This window comes from Salmo trutta, chromosome 21 (assembly GCF_901001165.1).
Source record: "Salmo trutta chromosome 21, fSalTru1.1, whole genome shotgun sequence".
NCBI classification, from domain to species: Eukaryota; Metazoa; Chordata; class Actinopteri; order Salmoniformes; family Salmonidae; genus Salmo; species Salmo trutta.
Window position 1 is genome coordinate 33,655,957 of NC_042977.1, and position 19,364 is coordinate 33,675,320.

The 19,364-nt window shown below is 42.5% G+C and overlaps 1 protein-coding gene across 1 annotated transcript in view; it reads right to left on the reverse strand.

The window, feature by feature from the left end:
• Positions 1-1,343: 1,343 nt before the first annotated feature.
• The window catches only part of LOC115157218 (phospholipase ABHD3), a 36,666-nt gene continuing 18,645 nt past the window's right edge, over positions 1,344-19,364 (reverse strand). Inside the window, exons 5-9 of the mRNA XM_029705285.1 lie at positions 14,413-14,525; positions 13,676-13,849; positions 13,248-13,296; positions 10,198-10,363; positions 1,344-3,319 (exon numbers count right to left, since the gene is read on the reverse strand). Of these exons, the coding sequence (XP_029561145.1) occupies positions 3,135-3,319; positions 10,198-10,363; positions 13,248-13,296; positions 13,676-13,849; positions 14,413-14,525 (687 nt within the window). The 3' untranslated portion in view covers positions 1,344-3,134. The remainder of the gene's footprint in view (positions 3,320-10,197; positions 10,364-13,247; positions 13,297-13,675; positions 13,850-14,412; positions 14,526-19,364) is intronic.

The following is a 19,364-nucleotide window of genomic DNA, read 5'->3' on the forward strand; positions in this document are numbered from 1 at the left end:
TTAGTATACCCACTTTACCACTACACCACTGGTGCGTTCATATGTGAGTGTGTGCATGTATGAAGGATTATAGCCCAGTACCCGTAGTACCATTCAAACCCAGGTCTGGTAGAAACACTACACCAGGACTGCAGGACTGCCAATGACAGTGAGTCCACCAAATCCAGCCAACCATAAAACAGCAAGCCTGGTATAGCGTGACAGATGTGTCATAACCTAGTAACATGGTTGTATGGCACATTACGGGTTATATGATAAGCCATGAGGATTCTGTTCTGTGGCAAGCTGTAAAATTGTACATTCACAGGACGTCTGAATATCCTTACACGGAACCCAAACCGGCTGTGCGCGTGCGCCATCGTGCATAAATGTATTTTGTCCCCCTACACCAAACGCGATCACGACACGCAGGTTAAAATATCAAAACAAACTCTGAACCAATTACATTAATTTGGGAATAGGTCGAAAAGCATTAAACATTTATGGCAATTTAGCTAGTTAGCTTGCACTTGCTAGCTAATTTGTCCTATTTAGCTAGCTTGCTGTTGCTAGCTAATTTGTCCTGGGATATAAACATTGAGTTGTTATTTTACCTGAATGCACAAGGTCCTTTACTCTGACAATTAATCCACACATAAAACGGTAAACTGAATCGTTTCTAGTCATCTCTCCTCCTTCCAGGCTTTTTCATCTTTTAGATTGGCATCTAAACTTTCATAATATTACTACGCCGACCGGCAACACAGTTCGTCGTTCAATCACCCACGTGGGTATAACCAATGAGGAGATGGCACGTGGGTACCTGCTTCTATAAACCAATGAGGAGATGGGAAAGGCAGGACTTGCAGCGCGATCTGCGTCAGAAATAGAAAGGAGTTCTATTTTAGCCCTTGGCAACGCAGACGCTCGTTGACGCGCGCAAGCAGTGTGGGTGCAATAATTGAATAGCATAGATTTCAACATTTATTTTGCAATGCTTACATTTATTTTGCCTATTAGAGGTTGTGTGACCAGAACTTACAGAGACTATTACCATGTGACTCAGATCCAGATTATTTCCCTGCATACTGCGAAGATGTTAATGAAAAGAGGGAAATAAAATATATTGACATTGTTTTCCCTAAGGAGGAGTGATTAATAGAAGCATAAAGCATCCTCACGTCATTCTAGTCATGGAAAGAGGGATGGATGACACCACATAACTTGTTATTACACAATTGTTAGATGATACTGAAGCTGATGCCAATGGTGGGGTATTTATCAAACCCTTAAAAGTCTATAAAATCAATTGAGGAAATGCATTTACAAGCAGAGCACTTGTGAAAGGAGAGACGGCAGACAAATGCACAATAATAATTTATTAAATGCAGCATAATACACTTCATATTAATACGTGCATATCTTTTTGCTGCGAATGTAAATAGAATTGATTGTTTTGTATATAAAATGAAATATAATATTGTATATATATATATATATATACTGTATATATAATGACAAAAAAAAAACATGTCCTTTGTGCTACTGATTACGATGTAGTGTTGGTATTAGTCGTAAGTTTCAGGACGTGATGACGTCATAACGATGAAACACATGCTACTTAATAGCCACGGGGCAAAATAGAGAAACATACAAATTCCACAGGAATAAAGTCATATGTGCATATGAAATGAGACCCCATTCCCTACATTACTTTTGCCCAGGGTCCATGAGGTTCTGGCCAAAGGTAGTGCACTATATATTGAATAGGGTGCCATTTTGTACACAGGAAATGTCTGAAGCAGTGCATTGGTGACAGTCGGGTTGACATATCGGGTGCTACTTTTGCTAACTCCTTTCATGTAAACAAGTGCTTTATCATTGTTTGCTGAAGCAGAACCAAACTGGCAACCCAGCTGCATTGATGATAGCCTAGTTGTCAGATTTCGTGCAACTTTTGCTACTTCTTTATGGTAACCAACTCCTTTACCATTGTTAGATGAAACAGAACCAAACTGGCAACCCAGCTGCATTGATGATGACCTAGTTGACAAATTTGGTGCTACTTTTGTTAACTCCTTTATGGTAAACAACTCCTTTATCATTGTTTTGATGAAGCAGAACCAAACTGGCAACCCAGCTGAATTGATGATATATGCATCAGGTTGATATGCTCAGCAAATACCCTACAAGTACGGTAAAATACTGTAATACTGGCCCACAAAGTAACTAAGACTTAGCTGTGTCCTCAACATCAGGACAAACAATAACATCCATGTGGTATTTGCATATTAATTTATTAGGCCCTTTGGGTATACTTATTTACATATGAAAACTATTGAAATCAAGTGTGTTTGCAGGAAGGAATTAGAGGCATGGCTTGTTCAAACTAAAATAGTGCAAATTCACATTCCTTATAACTAATAATGAGTTATCTCCATAACATTACATTGTTAGAGCTATTTGGTGTGCGTACAGGTAGAATGTGTGAATGAAAGTGCATGCAGAACAATTCAAGAGAACATAAATACTGTGATCTGTTGAGGTAAATTAAAGGTATCATCTCGGAACCCAGAACTAAATCTCACGCTACTATAGCAGCTAGCTGTCTGTCACGAGAGATTAGGTTAGGTATTTTTTTGTTGTTGAATGGACTAAACATTCTTTAACATAAACTATTCACATTCATAACAAACCTTAGACAGACAGACAGACAGACAGACAGACAGACAGACAGACAGACAGACAGACAGACAGACAGACAGACAGACAGACAGACAGACAGACAGACAGACAGACACTATGTAAAAAAGAAATAAAACCCCTGAGGACTAAAATTCTATTGATACGGAGTTTTTGTTGAGAACACTGACGGATGTAGAAAGACAGCTGAAATTATTCATATTCGAACATACTAATGTGAACATACTCATCTTTTTAAAATAAGCATGATATGAATTCATGGCTACATACATTGAATTAATGAATGTATGATAGAATACATGAGTTGACTGACGAATGCTGTGTTGCGACAGGATGTGCCCTTCAAAATAAATACTGCTTTTTTTGCTTGCAGTGAGAGAGGGAGGGAGAAGGACTGGGGGGAGGAGGAAAGAAATGAAAGAAAGAGAAAGAGGGAGAAAAGGAATGTCGTACTAGCTGGAAAGGTCATTGAGGTCGCCACCCTGTTCTATGACGGCCTTGGCAAACTGCTTAAACACGCGGTCCATGTAGGTGCTCTGTCGGGGCCACAGGCCCTCCAGGAAACCAATATGGCCACCGTGGCAGGTGATGAGGAGGGCTAGGTTAGGGTTCTGCTTTACCGCCTCCACTGGAATGGCTGACGAGGAGAGGAGAAGAAACACATTGTTAATAATCTATCAGTCAAGCAGTGGACATACACCGAGCACTAGATTGGAGATTTGACTTCCAAAACCCCACAGAAATACTGTATGCACAGACATATTCCGTGTAGTATAAATCTTATGTCTTACACACTGATTAGGGCATTACAAGAATGTGCCCTGCACAAAACACAAAAACAAATATACACATTATATACAAAATATACACATTATACACAAAATATACACATTATACACAAAATATACATATACACTAGCTTTTAAAAGTTTGGGATCACTTAGAAATGTCCTTGTTTTTGAAAGAAAAGCTAATTTTTTGTCCATTAAAATAACATAAAATGCTGCCTAGAAAGCCAGCATCCCGGAGTCGCCTCTTCACTGTTGACATTGAGACTGGTGTTTTGCGGGTACTATTTAATGAAGCTGCCAGTTGAGGACTTGTGAGGCGTCTGTTTCTCAAACTAGACACTCTAATGTACTTGTCCTCTTGCTCAGTTGTGCATCGGGGCCTCCCACTCCTCTTTCTATTCTGGTTAGAGACCGTTTGTTCTGTTCTGTGAATGGAGTAGTACACAGCGTTGTACGAGATCTTCAGTTTCTTGGCAATTTCTCGCTTGGAATAGTCTTCATTTCTCAGAACAAGAATAGACTGACGAGTTTCAGACTAAAGTACTTTGTTTCTGGCTATTTTGAGCCTGTAATCGAACCCACAAATGCTGATGCTCCAGATACTCAAATAGTCTAAAGAGGCCGAGTTTTATTGCTTCTTTAATCATCACAACAGTTTTCAGCTGTGCTAACATAATTGCAAAATTATTTTCTAATGATCAATTAGCCTTTTAAAATGATAAACTTGGATTAGCTAACACACGTGCCATTGGAACACAAGAGTAAGGGTTGTTGATAATGGGCCTCTGTTCGCCTATGTAGATATTCCATTAAAAATCAGCCGTTTCCAGGTACAATAGTTGTTTACAACATTAACAATGTCTACACTGTATTTCTGATAAATGTTATGTTATTTTAATGGACAAAACAAATGTGCTTTTCTTTCAAAAACAAGGACATTTCTAAGTGACCCCAAACTTTTGAACCGTAGTGTATATACACATTAAAATACAAAAACACCGTCATGGGAAGCGCAAGTAAAACATCACAAATCACCCAGAAAAACAGTTACATTCCTCCACAAATAAGTAACCAATCAATACTCTAAATTGCCCGAATGGCACCAGGACATTAATATTAAATGTATTTCTTATTTTATTCCAGCAATACAGTGCTTTAAAACTAAAAGTAGATTTACCTAGCTTGGTGGAGACCCTAGGAACCTCAAGAGTTAAACAATCCTGTGAACAGGTTAGGCAACTCAGGTGTCTATACTTCAACAGCAAAGTTAGATAAGATGGAAGTTTATGAAGTAGGGCCTTGTAAAAAAAGGGAGTAATGTAGAGATTTACCTCACTTTACCCCTACCTACATGTACATATTACCTCAATTACCTTGACTAACCTGTACCCCTGCACATTGACTTGGTACCGGTACCACCTGTTTATAGCCTTGTTAATGTTATTTTATTGTGTGACTTTTTAAAACTTTAGTTTATTTAGTAAAACATTTCTTAACTCACATTTTCTTAAATCTGCATTGTTGGTTAAGGGCTTGTAAGTAAGCATATCACGGTAAAGTCTAAACCTGTTGTATTTGGCGCATCTGACAAATAAAAATGTATTTGACTTTAATGAAGTTCAGCCAACCTTTTGTTACAGGATGCAGTGATGAGTATCAAAACTGTATCCAACTGTTACCTGTAACAAAATGAAGGGCACTATGGTAGATGGCATCCAAAGGTTTAAGAGTAGTAGCAGCCGCATTTTGATAAATAATATCACCATAATCAAGAACAGATCAAATGTTTGACAGAATAATCTGCTTCCTACTGCTCAGACAAAGGCACGATCTGTTTGTGTAGAAAAAGCAAACTTTAAATCTTAGCTTGTTAACCAGCTCATCTATATGTTTTTTTAAAACGTCAAATCCATATCAATCCAAATGCTTATTCATATGCGGGAACACGTTCAATTGGAGAACCATCTAATGAGTGAACATCTAAAACATTCCTACTAGAGTTTAAGAACAACATGTATTTTGTTTTGCAAATATTAAGCACAAGTTTTAAATCAGCAAAGGATTCCTACATACAGTTGAAGTCGGAAGTTGACATACACTTAGGTTGGAGTCATTAAAACTCATTTTTCAACCAGTCCACACATTTCTTGTTAACAAACTATAGTTTGGCAAGTCAGTTAGGACATCTACTTTGTGCATGACACAAGTAATTTTTCCAACAATTGTTTACAGACATATTATTTCACTTATAATTCACTGTATCACAATTCCAGTGGGTCAGAAGTTTACATACACTAAGTTCACTGTGCCTTTAAACAGCTTGGAAAATTCCAGAAAATTATGTCATGGCTTTAGAAGCTTCTGATAGGCTAATTGACATCATTTGAGTCAATTGGAGGTGTACCTGTGGATGTATTTCAAGGCCTACCTTCAAACTCAGTGCCCCTTTGCTTGACATCATGGGAAAATCAAAAGAAATCAGCCAAGACCTCAGAAGAAAAATTGTAGACCTCCACAAGTCTGGTTCATCCTTGGGAGCAATTTCCAAACACCTGAAGGTACCACGTTCATCTGTACAAACAATAGTACGCAAGTATAAACACCATGGCCGTCATACCGCTCAGGAAGGAGACGCATTCTGTCTCCTAGAGATGAACGTACTTTGGTGCGAAAAGTGCAAATCAATCACAGAACAACAGCAAAGGACCTTGTGAAGATGCTGGAGGAAACAGGTACGAAAGTATCTATATCCACAGTAAAACGAGTCCTATATCGACATAACCTGAAAGGCCGCTCAGCAAGGAAGAAGCCACTGCTCCAAAACCGCAATTAAAAAAAAGGGGGGAGGCTTGCAAGCCGAAGAACACCATCCCAACCCGTGAAGCATGGGGGTGGCAGCATCATGTTGTGGGGGTGCTTTGCTGCAGGAGGGACTGGTGCACTTCACAAAATAGATGGCATTATGAGGCAAGAAAATGATGGGGATATATTGAAGCAACATCCCAAGACATCAGTCAGGAAGTTAAAGCTTGATCGCAAATGGGTCTTCCAAATGGATAATGACCCCAAGCATACTTCCAAAGTTGTGGCAAAATGGCTAAGGACAACAAAGTCAAGGTAATGGAGTGGCCATCACAAAGTCCTGACCTCAATCCCATAGAAAATTTGTGGACAGAACTGAAAAAACAAGGAGGCCTACAAACCTGACTCAGTTACACCAGCTCTGTCAGGAGGAATGGGCCAAAATGCACCCAACTTATTGTGGGAAGCTTGTGGAAGGCTACCCGAAACGTTTGACCCAAGTTAAACAATTTAAAGGCAATGCTACCAAATACTAATTGAGTGTATGTAAACTTCTGACCCACTGGGAATGTGATGAAAGAAATTAAAGCTTAAATAAATCATTCTCTCTACTATTATTCTGACATTTCACATTCTTAAAATAAAGTGATGATTCTAACTGACCTAAAACAGGACATTTTTACTAGGATTAAATGTCAGGAATTCTGAAAAACTGAGTTTAAATGTATTTGGTTAAGGTGTATGTAAACTTCCGACTTCAACTGTAGCTATAAAATCTGACTGTAGTTTTGACACAGCCAGATCAACAGTTGGGGCAATAGCATACATAATAGTATCATCCGCATATAGATGACGTTTTTTAACAGACTGACCAATGGTGTTTATATAAATAGTGAAGAGAACAGGTCCCAAAATCGACCCCTTTTATGCACTTCAAGAAATTCCGACTTAACCCCATCAATCACGATGGCCTGAGTTCTGTCACTAAGATAATCATGAAACCGTGAAAAGGCGTCAGAGCTCAGGCCTATCGAGGACAACTCCTTCAATAAAATAGCATGATCAACAGTATCAAAAGCTTTTGACAGGTCCACAAACAAAGCAGCACATTTCATTTTAGTGTCTAAGCCTTTGACAAGATCATTAACAACTAAAGTGATTGCTGTAATAGTGCTTTGCCCTTGCCTAAAACCTGATTGGTTTACATTCAAAATACATTTCTCAGATAAAAAAGAGCAAAGTTGTACAATTGGATCCAATTGGTCGGCCCCTGTGGATTTCTTGTTGTCTATTGCTACAAAGCATCCAGGACATATTTTTCTGTAATTAGCCTAAAAGAAATGCTTTGACTATCATTTCTCTCATCATACAGTAAGTTTCCCCTATCAGCATCCAGCCCAGTATCATTGTGAATAGGCTTAGAAGTTATTTCAAAGAGATAGCCTGCTGAATTGATGATTAAATGCATTAATGACGGCATTTTTACCATAATGAGGCCAGTATCTGAATTAATTTGTTGTGACAGAGAAGAGGAAGTACAACCCTTCAGGGATTTGACACTTTTCCAGAATTTAGCCGGGTACCCATTACAATCCGAACGAGCGGTTACATAATAATCAGATTTAGCCTTTCTGATTTGTCTTACACAATGATTCCTCAGCTGCTTAAAAGCTTGCCAGTCCGAGCCTAAGCATGTGTTCCTGGCCTTGACCCAAGCATTATATATTTTATGAATTACTTCTGATACTTCTTCTGATTCTGATTCCAGAGTGTACCAGGCATTCAACCTACCTTTAACCCTTGGTTTTATTATTATCCACAATAGTATTGAACACATCTGAAAAAAGGCTGAAAGCTAAACCGGGTTCAGGGATAGATGAAACACAATCAACGTCACTAAAATAAAGATCATGTAAAAAAAAGCCTGTTCACTGAAGTTGTTAAAGTTCCTCTTTGTGATGACACAAGGCTGAGATGTTTGTATTCTCACATCTCTAACACAAACAACTGGGCAATGGTCACTAATATCTTGGGTGAAGACACCAGTAGAAACATATTTCTCTGGTGTATTCGTTAGAATAAGATCAATCAGAGTTGACTTAAAGATCTTTACACAATGATGTAGCCGTGTAGGCTTGGTCACCAGCTGGGTTAGGTTTAGATCATTATACATGTCTTTTAGATTTAATTTTACATTGCATTTCCCAATCATAATTTAGGTCATCCAGGATAATAACTTCTGATTTAGTAAAAGAAGACAACAAACTAGTTAACTACTTGAGTGTACAAAGGTTAGCTGAGAGAGGACAGTAGACCACTATAACATGGATATATTTTTCCCCAGACAAGATGTCTTCTACATTGTGTCTTTGGCTGCATTGTCTTTCGGTATAGGTCTTGCTTATCAGCTATGTAATCAACATGGAGGGCCAGTGGGAGGCTATGTAACGAACATGGAGGGCTGGTGGTGGGCTATGTAACCAACATTGAGGGCCGGTGGTGGGCTATGTAACCAACATTGAGGGGCGGTGGGAGGCTATGTAACGAACATGGAGGGCCAGTGGTGGGCTATGTAACCAACATTGAGGGCCGGTGGTGGGCTATGTAACCAACATTGAGGGGCGGTGGGAGGCTATGTAACCAACATTGAGGGGCGGTGGTGGGCTATGTAACCAACATTGAGGGGCGGTGGTGGGCTATGTAACCAACATTGAGGGCCGGTGGTGGGCTATGTAACCAACATTGAGGGCCGGTGTTGGGCTCTGTAACCAACATTGAGGGGCGGTGGGAGGCTATGTAACCAACATTGAGGGCCGGTGGTGGGCTATGTAACCAACATTGAGGGCCAGTGTTGGGCTATGTAACCAACATGGAGGGCCGGTGGGAGGCTATGTAACCAACATGGAGGGCCAGTGGTGGGCTATGTAACCAACATTGAGGGCTGGTGGTGGGCTATGTTACCAACATTGAGGGCCGGTGGTGGGCTATGTAACCAACATTGAGGGGCGGTGGGAGGCTATGTAACGAACATGGAGGGCCGGTGGTGGGCTATGTAACCAACATTGAGGGCCAGTGTTGGGCTATGTAACCAACATTGAGGGCCGGTGGTAGGCTATGTAACCAACATTGAGGGCCGGTGTTGGGCTCTGTAACCAACATTGAGGGGCGGTGGGAGGCTATGTAACCAACATTGAGGGCCGGTGGTGGGCTATGTAACCAACATTGAGGGCCAGTGTTGGGCTATGTAACCAACATGGAGGGCCGGTGGGAGGCTATGTAACCAACATGGAGGGCCAGTGGTGGGCTATGTAACCAACATTGAGGGCCGGTGGTGGGCTATGTTACCAACATTGAGGGCCGGTGGTGGGCTATGTAACCAACATTGAGGGGCGGTGGGAGGCTATGTAACGAACATGGAGGGCCGGTGGTGGGCTATGTAACCAACATTGAGGGCCAGTGTTGGGCTATGTAACCAACATTGAGGGGCGGTGGGAGGCTATATAACGAACATGGCGGGCCGGTGGTGGGCTATGTAACCAACATTGAGGGGCGGTGGTGGGCTATGTAACCAACATTGAGGGCCGGTGGTGGGCTATGTAACCAACATTGAGGGGCGGTGGGAGGCTATGTAACCAACATTGAGGGGCGGTGGTGGGCTATGTAACCAACATGGAGGGCCGGTGGTGGGCTATGTAACCAACATTGAGGGGCGGTGGGAGGCTATGTAACGAACATGGAGGGCCGGTGGTGGGCTATGTAACCAACATTGAGGGCCGGTGGTGGGCTATGTAACCAACATTGAGGGCCGGTGGTGGGCTATGTAACCAACATTGAGGGCCGGTGTTGGGCTCTGTAACCAAGATGGAGGGCCAGTGGTGGGCTTTGTAACCAAAATGGAGTGCCAGTGTGATTGTGGACCCACCATGACTGGGAGAGAAGACGTCGTCTGCAGCGTTTAGGCACAACATGGGCACCTGCACAGACTTGAGCCTGTGGATGGGACTGGCATCATGGTAGTAGTCATCATTGGTGGGGTAGCCAAACATTATAGACGTGAACCTCTCATCAAACTCACGGAGGGTCTTGGCCTGCAGGGGGGTTGGGATAAAGTCAAATTAAAAGATGACATCCGGCAACAATACAACAAACTAGTTAAACTCCTTGAGTGCACAAAGGTTAGCTGAGAGAGGACAGTAGACCACTATAACAGTTATGGATATATTTTTCCCCAGACAAGATGTCTTCTACATTGTGTCTTTGGCTGCATTGTCTTTCGGTATAGGCCTTGCTTATCAGCAATGTAATCAACATTGAGGGGCGGTGGGAGGCTATGTAACGAACATGGAGGGCCGGTGGTGGGCTATGTAACCAACATTGAGGGGCGGTGGGAGGCTATGTAACCAACATTGAGGGCCGGTGGTGGGCTATGTAACCAACATTGAGGGCCAGTGTTGGGCTATGTAACCAACATGGAGGGCCGGTGGGAGGCTATGTAACCAACATTGAGGGCCGGTGGTGGGCTATGTTACCAACATGGAGGGCCAGTGGTGGGCTATGTAACCAACATGGAGGGCCAGTGGTGGGCTATGTAACCAACATTGAGGGCCGGTGGTGGGCTATGTTACCAACATGGAGGGCCAGTGGTGGGCTTTGCGAAAGTATTCACCCCCTTGGCATTTTTACTATTTTGTTGCCTTACAACCTGGAATGAAAATAGATTTGGGGGGGGTTGTATCATTTGATTTACACAACATGCCTACCACTTTGAAGATGCAAAATATATTTTATTGTGAAACAAACAAGAAATAAGACACAAAAACCGCAAACTTGAGCGTGCATAACTATTCACCCCTCCAAAGTCAATACTTTGTAGAGACAACTTGTGCAGCAATTACAGCTGCAAGCCTCTTGGGGTATATCTCTATAAGCTTGGCACATCTTTGGCACATCTAGCCACTGGGATTTTTGCCCATTCTTCAAGGCAAAACTGCTCCAGCTCCTTCAAGTGGGATGGGTTCCATTGGGGTACAGCAGCCTTTAAGTCATACCACAGATTCTCAATTGGATTGAGGTCTGTGCTTTGACTAAGCCATTCCAAGACATTTAAATGTTTCCCCTTAAACCACTCAAGTGTTGCTTTAGCAGTATGCTTAGGGCCCTTGTCCTGCTTGAAGGTGAACCTCCGTCCCAGTCTCAAATCTCTGGAAGACTGAAACAGGTTTCCCTCAAGAATTTCCCTGTGTTTAGCACCATCCATCATTCGTTCAATTTTGACCAGTTTCCCAGTCCCTGTCGATGAAAAACATCCCCACAGCATGATGCTGCCACCACCATGCTTCACTGTGGGGATGGTGTTCTCGGGGTGATGCTAGGTGTTGGGTTTGCGCCAGACATAACATTTTCCTTGATGGCCAAAAAGCTACATTTTGTCTCATCTGACTAGAGTACCTTCTTCCATATGTTTGGGGAGGCTCCCACATGCCTTTTGGCGAACACCAAATGTGTTTGCTTATTTTTTTCTTTAAGCAATGGCTTTTTTCTGGCCACTCTTCTGTAAAGCCCAGCTCTGTGTAGTGTACGGCTTAAAGTGGTCCTATGGACAAACACTCCAATCTCCACTGTGGAGCTTTGCAGCTCCTTCAGGGTTATCTTTGATCTCTTTGTTGCCTCTCTGATTAATGCCCTCCTTGACTGGTTCGTGAGTTTTGGTGGGCGGCCATCTCTTGGCAGGTTTGTTGTGGTGCCATATTCTTTTGATTTTTTTAATAATGGATTTAATGGTGCTCCGTGGGATGTTCAAAGTTTCTGATATTTTTTTATAACCCAACCCTGATCTGTACTTCTCCACAACTTTGTCCCTGACCTGTTTGGAGAGCTCCTTGGTCTTCATAGTGTCGCTTGCTTGGTGGTGCCCCTTGCTTAATGGTGTTGCAGACTCTGGGGCCTTTCAGAACAGGTGTATATACACTGAGATCATGTGACAGATGATGTGACACTTTTATTGCACATGTGTGGACTTTATTTAACTAATTATGTGACTTCTGAAGGTAATTGATTGCACCAGATCTTATTTAGGGGCTTCATAGCAAAGGGGGTAATACACATGCACGCACCACTTTTCATTTTATTATTTTTTTTATAAAAAATAATTGTTTTCATTTCACTTCACCAATTTGGACTATTTTGTGTATGTCCATTACATGAAATACAAATACAAATCCATTTAAATTACAGGTTGTAATGCTACAAAATAGGAAAAACACCAAGGGGGTGAATACTTTTGCAAGGCACTGTATGCTTTCAACAATGTTGGCAGCAGCCCAAGAGGGCGATTAGGACCTGACTAGAAATTCCACGAAATGAGTTCCTTTCGCATTCCTTTGACTTTTTTTTGTACATTTAATTTAGCAGGCGCTCTTACCTACTGCAATTTACAGTTAGTGCATTCATCTTAAGATAGCTAGGTGGGACAACCACATATCACATTCATAGTTAGTCTATTTTTCTTCAATAATGTAGCTATCAGAAAAGTTAGTAAGGAAAAAAACAAACAAACCCATAGATATACAGGCTAGAAATGTTTTAGAAATGTCCTTTTTTTGTGAAGCTTATATTCAATTGCCACTCCCTGTTACACACAACAAGCTTCCATTCCCCTTGTCACGAGGGGATTTATGGCTGATTTAAGATTAAATTGTCAACCCTGTTATGGTCAACCCTATTACTTTATTTGGTTATTATTAGGCACTTACTATAGTCATTTTTTACATTTTACCTCTTGAGATGGGATATGTGTTTTTTATGAAGCTGAACATGTGCGCTTTATGAGAGAGTGTAAACATTTTGTGATATCAAACTTTTTTTGAACCAAGTTACACTTCTCAAAGGCACCAAATTGGTGGAACGACCCAGATGGGTTGCTTTTACTTTGATTGTATTAGAGGAGGTCGTTAAAAAGGTTGTGCATTTTACCTTCATCACATGATCAATGTCGTAACTCTTCTCAAGCACAGATTTGTGTCTAGAGGAGAGAAAAACACAAGGAAGTAGGTTTGCTTCAATGGGGAACATAGGGAAGCATGTGGGTTTGCTTCAATATCCAATGACAATGTCCATTAAATGATGTGGGCCTGACAGTAGGGTACCGAGTGCTTAGCACTGTGACAACTGCTGCTGTGAAAAGGGATTTAAAAATACATTTGATTGATTGAGATAGGAAAATATCCCAAGAGAGAGAGAGAGAAAGAAAAATAGCTTTTAGCTTTTAGAGCCCAACCTCAGGGGTCGCTAAAAGCTAACATCTAAAAGCTAAACAATGTAGCTCAGTGCAACTAAGACCTAAGAGCTAATCTAGACAAATCCCCCAGTAGCCCGTCCAGCCTGTTACGGTCAACAACCACCTGTCCACGCCCGCCTGCAGGCAGCTGGTGAGGTAGGAGTTGAAGAGAAAGCGGTCCAGAGGCTTCTCCAGTGACGCTGTGCACTCAAACACATCCCAGCCTGCCGAGAACACAACCACGCCTTTCAGACACGTCTCTCTGCCCTTCCTCCCCAGGTAGTTTGCCAGCATCATCCTGGGATTAGAAAGACAGGGAGAGGGTAGGGGGAGAGGGGGGAGGACGGTGGAGGGGAGAGGGGAGCGAGGGTGGGGGAGAAGGGAGAGGGGAGAGGAGAAACCCTCACTTAGGTAGGGGATTATAGCTGTAATACCTCTTTTGACATCGTGTAAGCACTACTGAGAGGCTGAGCTCTCTGAATCAAATGAAAGGTGGTGTTTCTGACAGGGGAAAGGAGGAGGCTGCAAAATAAAATACATAACCAACTCATGACACCATTTCTACTGGTGAGCGTTTACTTCAGTTTTTGAGATATGAATATAAACCTATAGATGGGACAACCAAGTAATTTCCAGGCTCTACATAAAAGGTAGTATCTTTAGACTGACTCCCACAGTTCAGTGAAGTGATACTGTAGTATAGTATTGCTCCATACATACATGTATGTCCCGTTGACATCAATACAGTAGCCTACATCAACACATGATTTATATAGTCTGAGTAATGCATGCAGCTCTCAGGATTGGGGCCATAGTGTCACTTCCATTGAAGTGAGAAACCATAAAGAGGAACCTACTAACCCGCCCATGGAGACCCCAGCAGCCATGAGAGGGGCGTCCTCATTTGTCCTCTGGATGTGTTCGATGACCGCCTCCAGGTCCTCTGTGTTGGCAGCACAGTATGTTCTGGGAGTCTGGTAGCACACAAAGATAAGAATAGTTAACTTTGAGTGTGTGTGTGTGTGTGTGTGTGTGTGTGTGTGTGTGTGTGTGTGTGTGTGTGTGTGTGTGTGTGTGTGTGTGTGTGTGTGTGTATGTCCCTTTTAGTGTTACAGCACAGTTTTTCTGTTGTTAGATTGACTTTCAAACGTAAGGAGGAAAGTACTGCAAAGTAAAACACACACACACACACACACACACACACAAACACACACACACACAGACACACACGCAAATATCAGTGCGACCTCTGCATGTGCACACACTGTTTCGGCGATCTATATTCAGATGTGCAGAGAAATCATACTGTAAATTAATTACACGCAAGCCTTCACACCCAACCTCACACATGTGCACAAACACTGCTTGTGACTTGAAGGCCAAACACTCTCCATGATGCTATACAGTATATTCATCATGCTGGATTGGAATGAGTGGTAGAAAAATAAGCTCTTGCATTACAAATGGCTGACTCAGGGACAGGGGCTATTTAGAGTTAAAGCAGTAGCGAACACAGGAGGAGGTATACAGTAATAACATTTAAGCCTGCTGCTGGACAGCCTTTTTCAGCTAATGGCCTGTAGTATCTGTCCATCACAAGCACTATCGATTAATGCAAGCATTCTTCTATCACATTAAGCAAACGATCCACTGACAGTGAAATAACACCACAGACATGGAGAACAATATTGGACCAGTAAGGTTAGAGAAAAGAAAATGAGTAAAACACAAACTGAATTCAAACACTTGTTCAATCTAATCCTAGAACAGATAGGTGATAAAAAGAAGAGGCATTGCGATTTCTCGGGATAGGCATGGTTGGGTCGGTTACTTTGTAAAAGGTAATCAAATCATATTTAATTTGTCACACGCGCCGAATACCTTACAGTGAAATGCTTACTTACAAGCCCTTAACCAACAATGCAGTTTTCCAACAAAAAAAGTGTTCAGTAAAACATAGATAACAGTAGCGAGGCTTTATACAGGGGGTACCGGTACAGAGTCAATGTGCGGGGGCACCGGTTAGTCGAGGTAATTGAGGTAATATGTACATGTAGGTGGAGTTAAAGTGACTATGCATAGATAATAAACAGAGAGTAGCAGCAGCGTATAAGAGGGGGGGGGGGGGGACAATGCAAATAGTCTGGGTAGCCATTTGATTAGCTGTTCAGGAGTATGATGGTGGGAGGAAGCTGTTAAGAAGCCTTTTGGACCTAGACTTTGCGCTCCGGTACCGCTTGCCATGAGGTAGTAGAGAGAGCAGTCTATGACTAGGGTGGCTGGAGTCTTTGAACATTTTTATGGCCTTCCTCTGACACTGCCTGGTATAGAGGTCCTGGACGGGAGGAAGCTTGGCCCCAGTGATGTACTGGGCCGTACGCACTACCCTCTGTAGTGCCTTGCGGTCGGAGGCCGAGCAGTTGCCATACCAGGTAGTGAGGCAACCAGTCAGGATGCTCTCAATGGTGCAGCTGTAGAACCTTTCGTGGATCTAAGGACCCATGTCAAATCTTTTCAGTCTCCTGAGGGGGGAATCAGCTTTATCGTAACCTCTTCACGACTGTCTTGGTGTGTTTGGACACCAAGGAACTTGAAGCTCTCAACCTGCTCCACAACAGCCCCATTGATGAGAATGGGGGCGTGCTCGGTCCTCCTTTTCCTGTAGTCCACAATCGTCTCCTTTGTCTTGATCACGTTGTGCGAGAGGTTGTTATCCTGGCACCACACGTCCAGGTCTCCGACCTCCTCCCAATAGGCTGTCTCATCGTTGTCAGTGATCAGGCCTACCACTGTTGTGTCGTCGGCAAACTTAATGATGGTGTTGGAGTCGTGCCTGGCCGTGCAGTCATGAGTGAACAGGGAGTACAGGAAGGGACTGAGCACGCACCCCTGAGGTGTCCCCATGTTGAGGATCAGCGTGGCAGATGTGTTGTTACCTACCCTTACCACCTGGGGGCGGCCCATCAGGAAGTCCAGGATCCAGTTGTAGAGGGAGGTGTTTAGTCCCAGGATCCTTAGCGTAGTGATGAGCTTTGACGGCACTATGGTGTTGAACGCTGAGCTGTAGTCAATGAATAGCATTCACACATAGGTGTTCCTTTTGTCCAGGTGAGAAAGGGCAGTGTGGAGTGCAATAGAGATTGCATCATCTGTGGATTTGTTGGGAATTGGAGTGGGTCTAGGGTTTCTGGGATAATGGTGTTGATGTGAGCCATGACCAGTCTTTCAAAGCACTTCATGGCTACAGACGTGAGTGCTACGGGTCGGTAATCATTTAGACAGGTTACCTTAGTGTTATTGGGCACAAGGCCTATGGTGGTCTGCTTGAAACATGTTGGTATTACAGACTCAGTCAGGGACAGGTTGAAAATGTCAGTGAAGACACTTGCCAGTTGGTTAGTGTTTGCTCAGAGTACACGTCCTGGTAATCCGTCTGGCCCTGCGGCCTTGTAAATGTTGACCTATTTAAAGGTCTTACTCACACTGGCTACGGACAGCGCGATGACACAGTCATCCAGAACAGCTGATGCTCTCATGCATGCTTCATTGTTGCTTGCCTTGAAGCGACCATAGAAGTAATTTGGCTTGTCTGGTAGGCTCGTGTCACTGGGCAGCTTGCGGCTGTGCATCCCTTTGTAGTCCGTAATAGTTTGCAAGCCCTGCCACATACAATGAGCTTCGGAGCCGGTGTAGTGCGATTCAATCTTAGTCCTGTATTGACGTATTGCCAGTTTGATGGTTTGTCGCAGGGCATGGCGATATTTCTTATAAGCGTCCCGGTTAGAGTGAAAGCGGCAGTTCTTGAAAGCGGCAGTTCTACCCTTTAGCTCAGTGCGGATGTTGCCTGTAATCCATGGCTTCTAGTTGGGGTATGTAAGTATGGTCATTGTGGGGACGCCGTAATCGATGCAGTTATTGATGAAGCCATTGACTGATGTGGTGTATTCCTCAATGCCATCGGAAGAATCCCAGAACATATTCCTATCTGTGCTAGCAAAACAGTCCTGTAGCTTAACATCTGCGTCATCTGACTACTTCTTTATTGACCGAGTCACTGGTACATCCTGCTTTAGTTTTTGCTTGTAAGCAGGAATCAGCAGTATATAATTATGGTCAGAATTTCCAAATGGAGGGCGAGGAGGAGCTTTGTATGCATCTCTTGTGTGGATTAAAGGTAGTCTAGAGTTTTTTCCCCTCTGGTTGCACATTTAACATGCTGGTAGAAATTAGGTAAAACGGATTTAAGTTTTAAGTCCCCAGCCACTAGGAGCACCGCATCAGGATGAGCGTTTTCCTGTTTGTTTATGGCCTTATACAGCTCATTGAGTGTGGTCTTAGTGCCAGCATCGGTTTGTGGTGGTAAATAGACAACTATGAAAAATATAGATAAAAACTCTCTTGGTAAATAGTGTGGTTTACAGCTTATCATGAGATACTTTACCTCAGGCGAGCTAAACCTAGAGACTTCATTAATATTAGATTTCGTGCACCAGCTGTTGTTTACAAATATACACAGACTGTCACCCCTTGTCTTACCGGAGCAGCTGTTCTATCTTGCCGATGCAGTGTAAACCCCGCCAGGTGTATATTATCCATGTTGTCGTTCAGCCACGACTCAGTGAAACATAAGATATTACAGTTTTTAATGTCCCATTGGTAGGATATTCGTGATCGTAGCTCATCTATTTTGTTATTGGGGCGGCAGGGTAGCCTAGTGATTAGAGCTTTGGGCTAGTAACCGAAAGGTTGCAAGTTCAAATCCCCGAGCTGACAAGGTACAAATCTGTCCTTCTGCCCCTGAACAAGGCAGTTAACCCACTGTTCCTAGGCTGTCATTGAAAATAAGAATTTGTTCTTAACTGACTTGCCTAGTTAAATAAAGGAAAAATAAAAACATTGAATCTATTTCGTTATCCAATGAATGTACGTTGGCTAATAGGACTGATGGTAGAGGCAGATTACCCTCTCGCCGTCGGATCCTTACAAGGCACCCCAACCTACGTCCCCGTTATCTCCGTCTCTCATGTGAATGACGGGGATTTGGGCCTTGTCGGGTGTCTGAAGTAAATCCTTCGAGTCTGACTCGTTAGAGAAAAAAATCTTCATCCAATTTTTTTATTTCATCTTTATTTAACCAGGTAGGCTAGTTGAGAACAAGTTCTCATTTGAGGTGAGTAATCGCTCTCCTGATATCCAGAAGCTCTTTTCAGTCATAAGTGACGGTGGCAGAAACATTATGTTCAAAATAAGTTACAAATAACGCGAAAAAACACACACAACAGGACAATTGGTTTGGAGCCCGTAAAACGGCAACTATATCCTCTGGTGCCATTCGTTACAGTTACTAGTTACCTGTCCAAAAATTGTAATCAGTAATGTAACTTTTGGATTACCCAAACTTAGTAACGTAATCGGATTATTTTCAGTTACTTTTAGATTACTTTCCCCTTAAGAGTCATTTGAAGAAGACAAAAATGTACGTTACCAATTGAACGACATCTATTGCAGGATAAATCAATGTTAAAGTTTACAAAGCTGGCCATTTGTGCTATGTTGTACCTAAAACCCACTGAAATAACAGTAACTTACATTACATTGATTTAAAATAACCTTGAGGATGATGCAGGTTTTATAACCTCCCTGACATCACGATTTAACATGGCCTATTTCTCAGTCAGACATATCTTCTTTCTCTCTGGCTGCAAACTGGGACTACCAGTATCTTTCTTCATCAATATTCTTGCACAAAGTTCAGCCTGAATGTTTTTTCACAGCAGCCATATCCAGTTGCTGTGTCTTCATAGCCTACATTC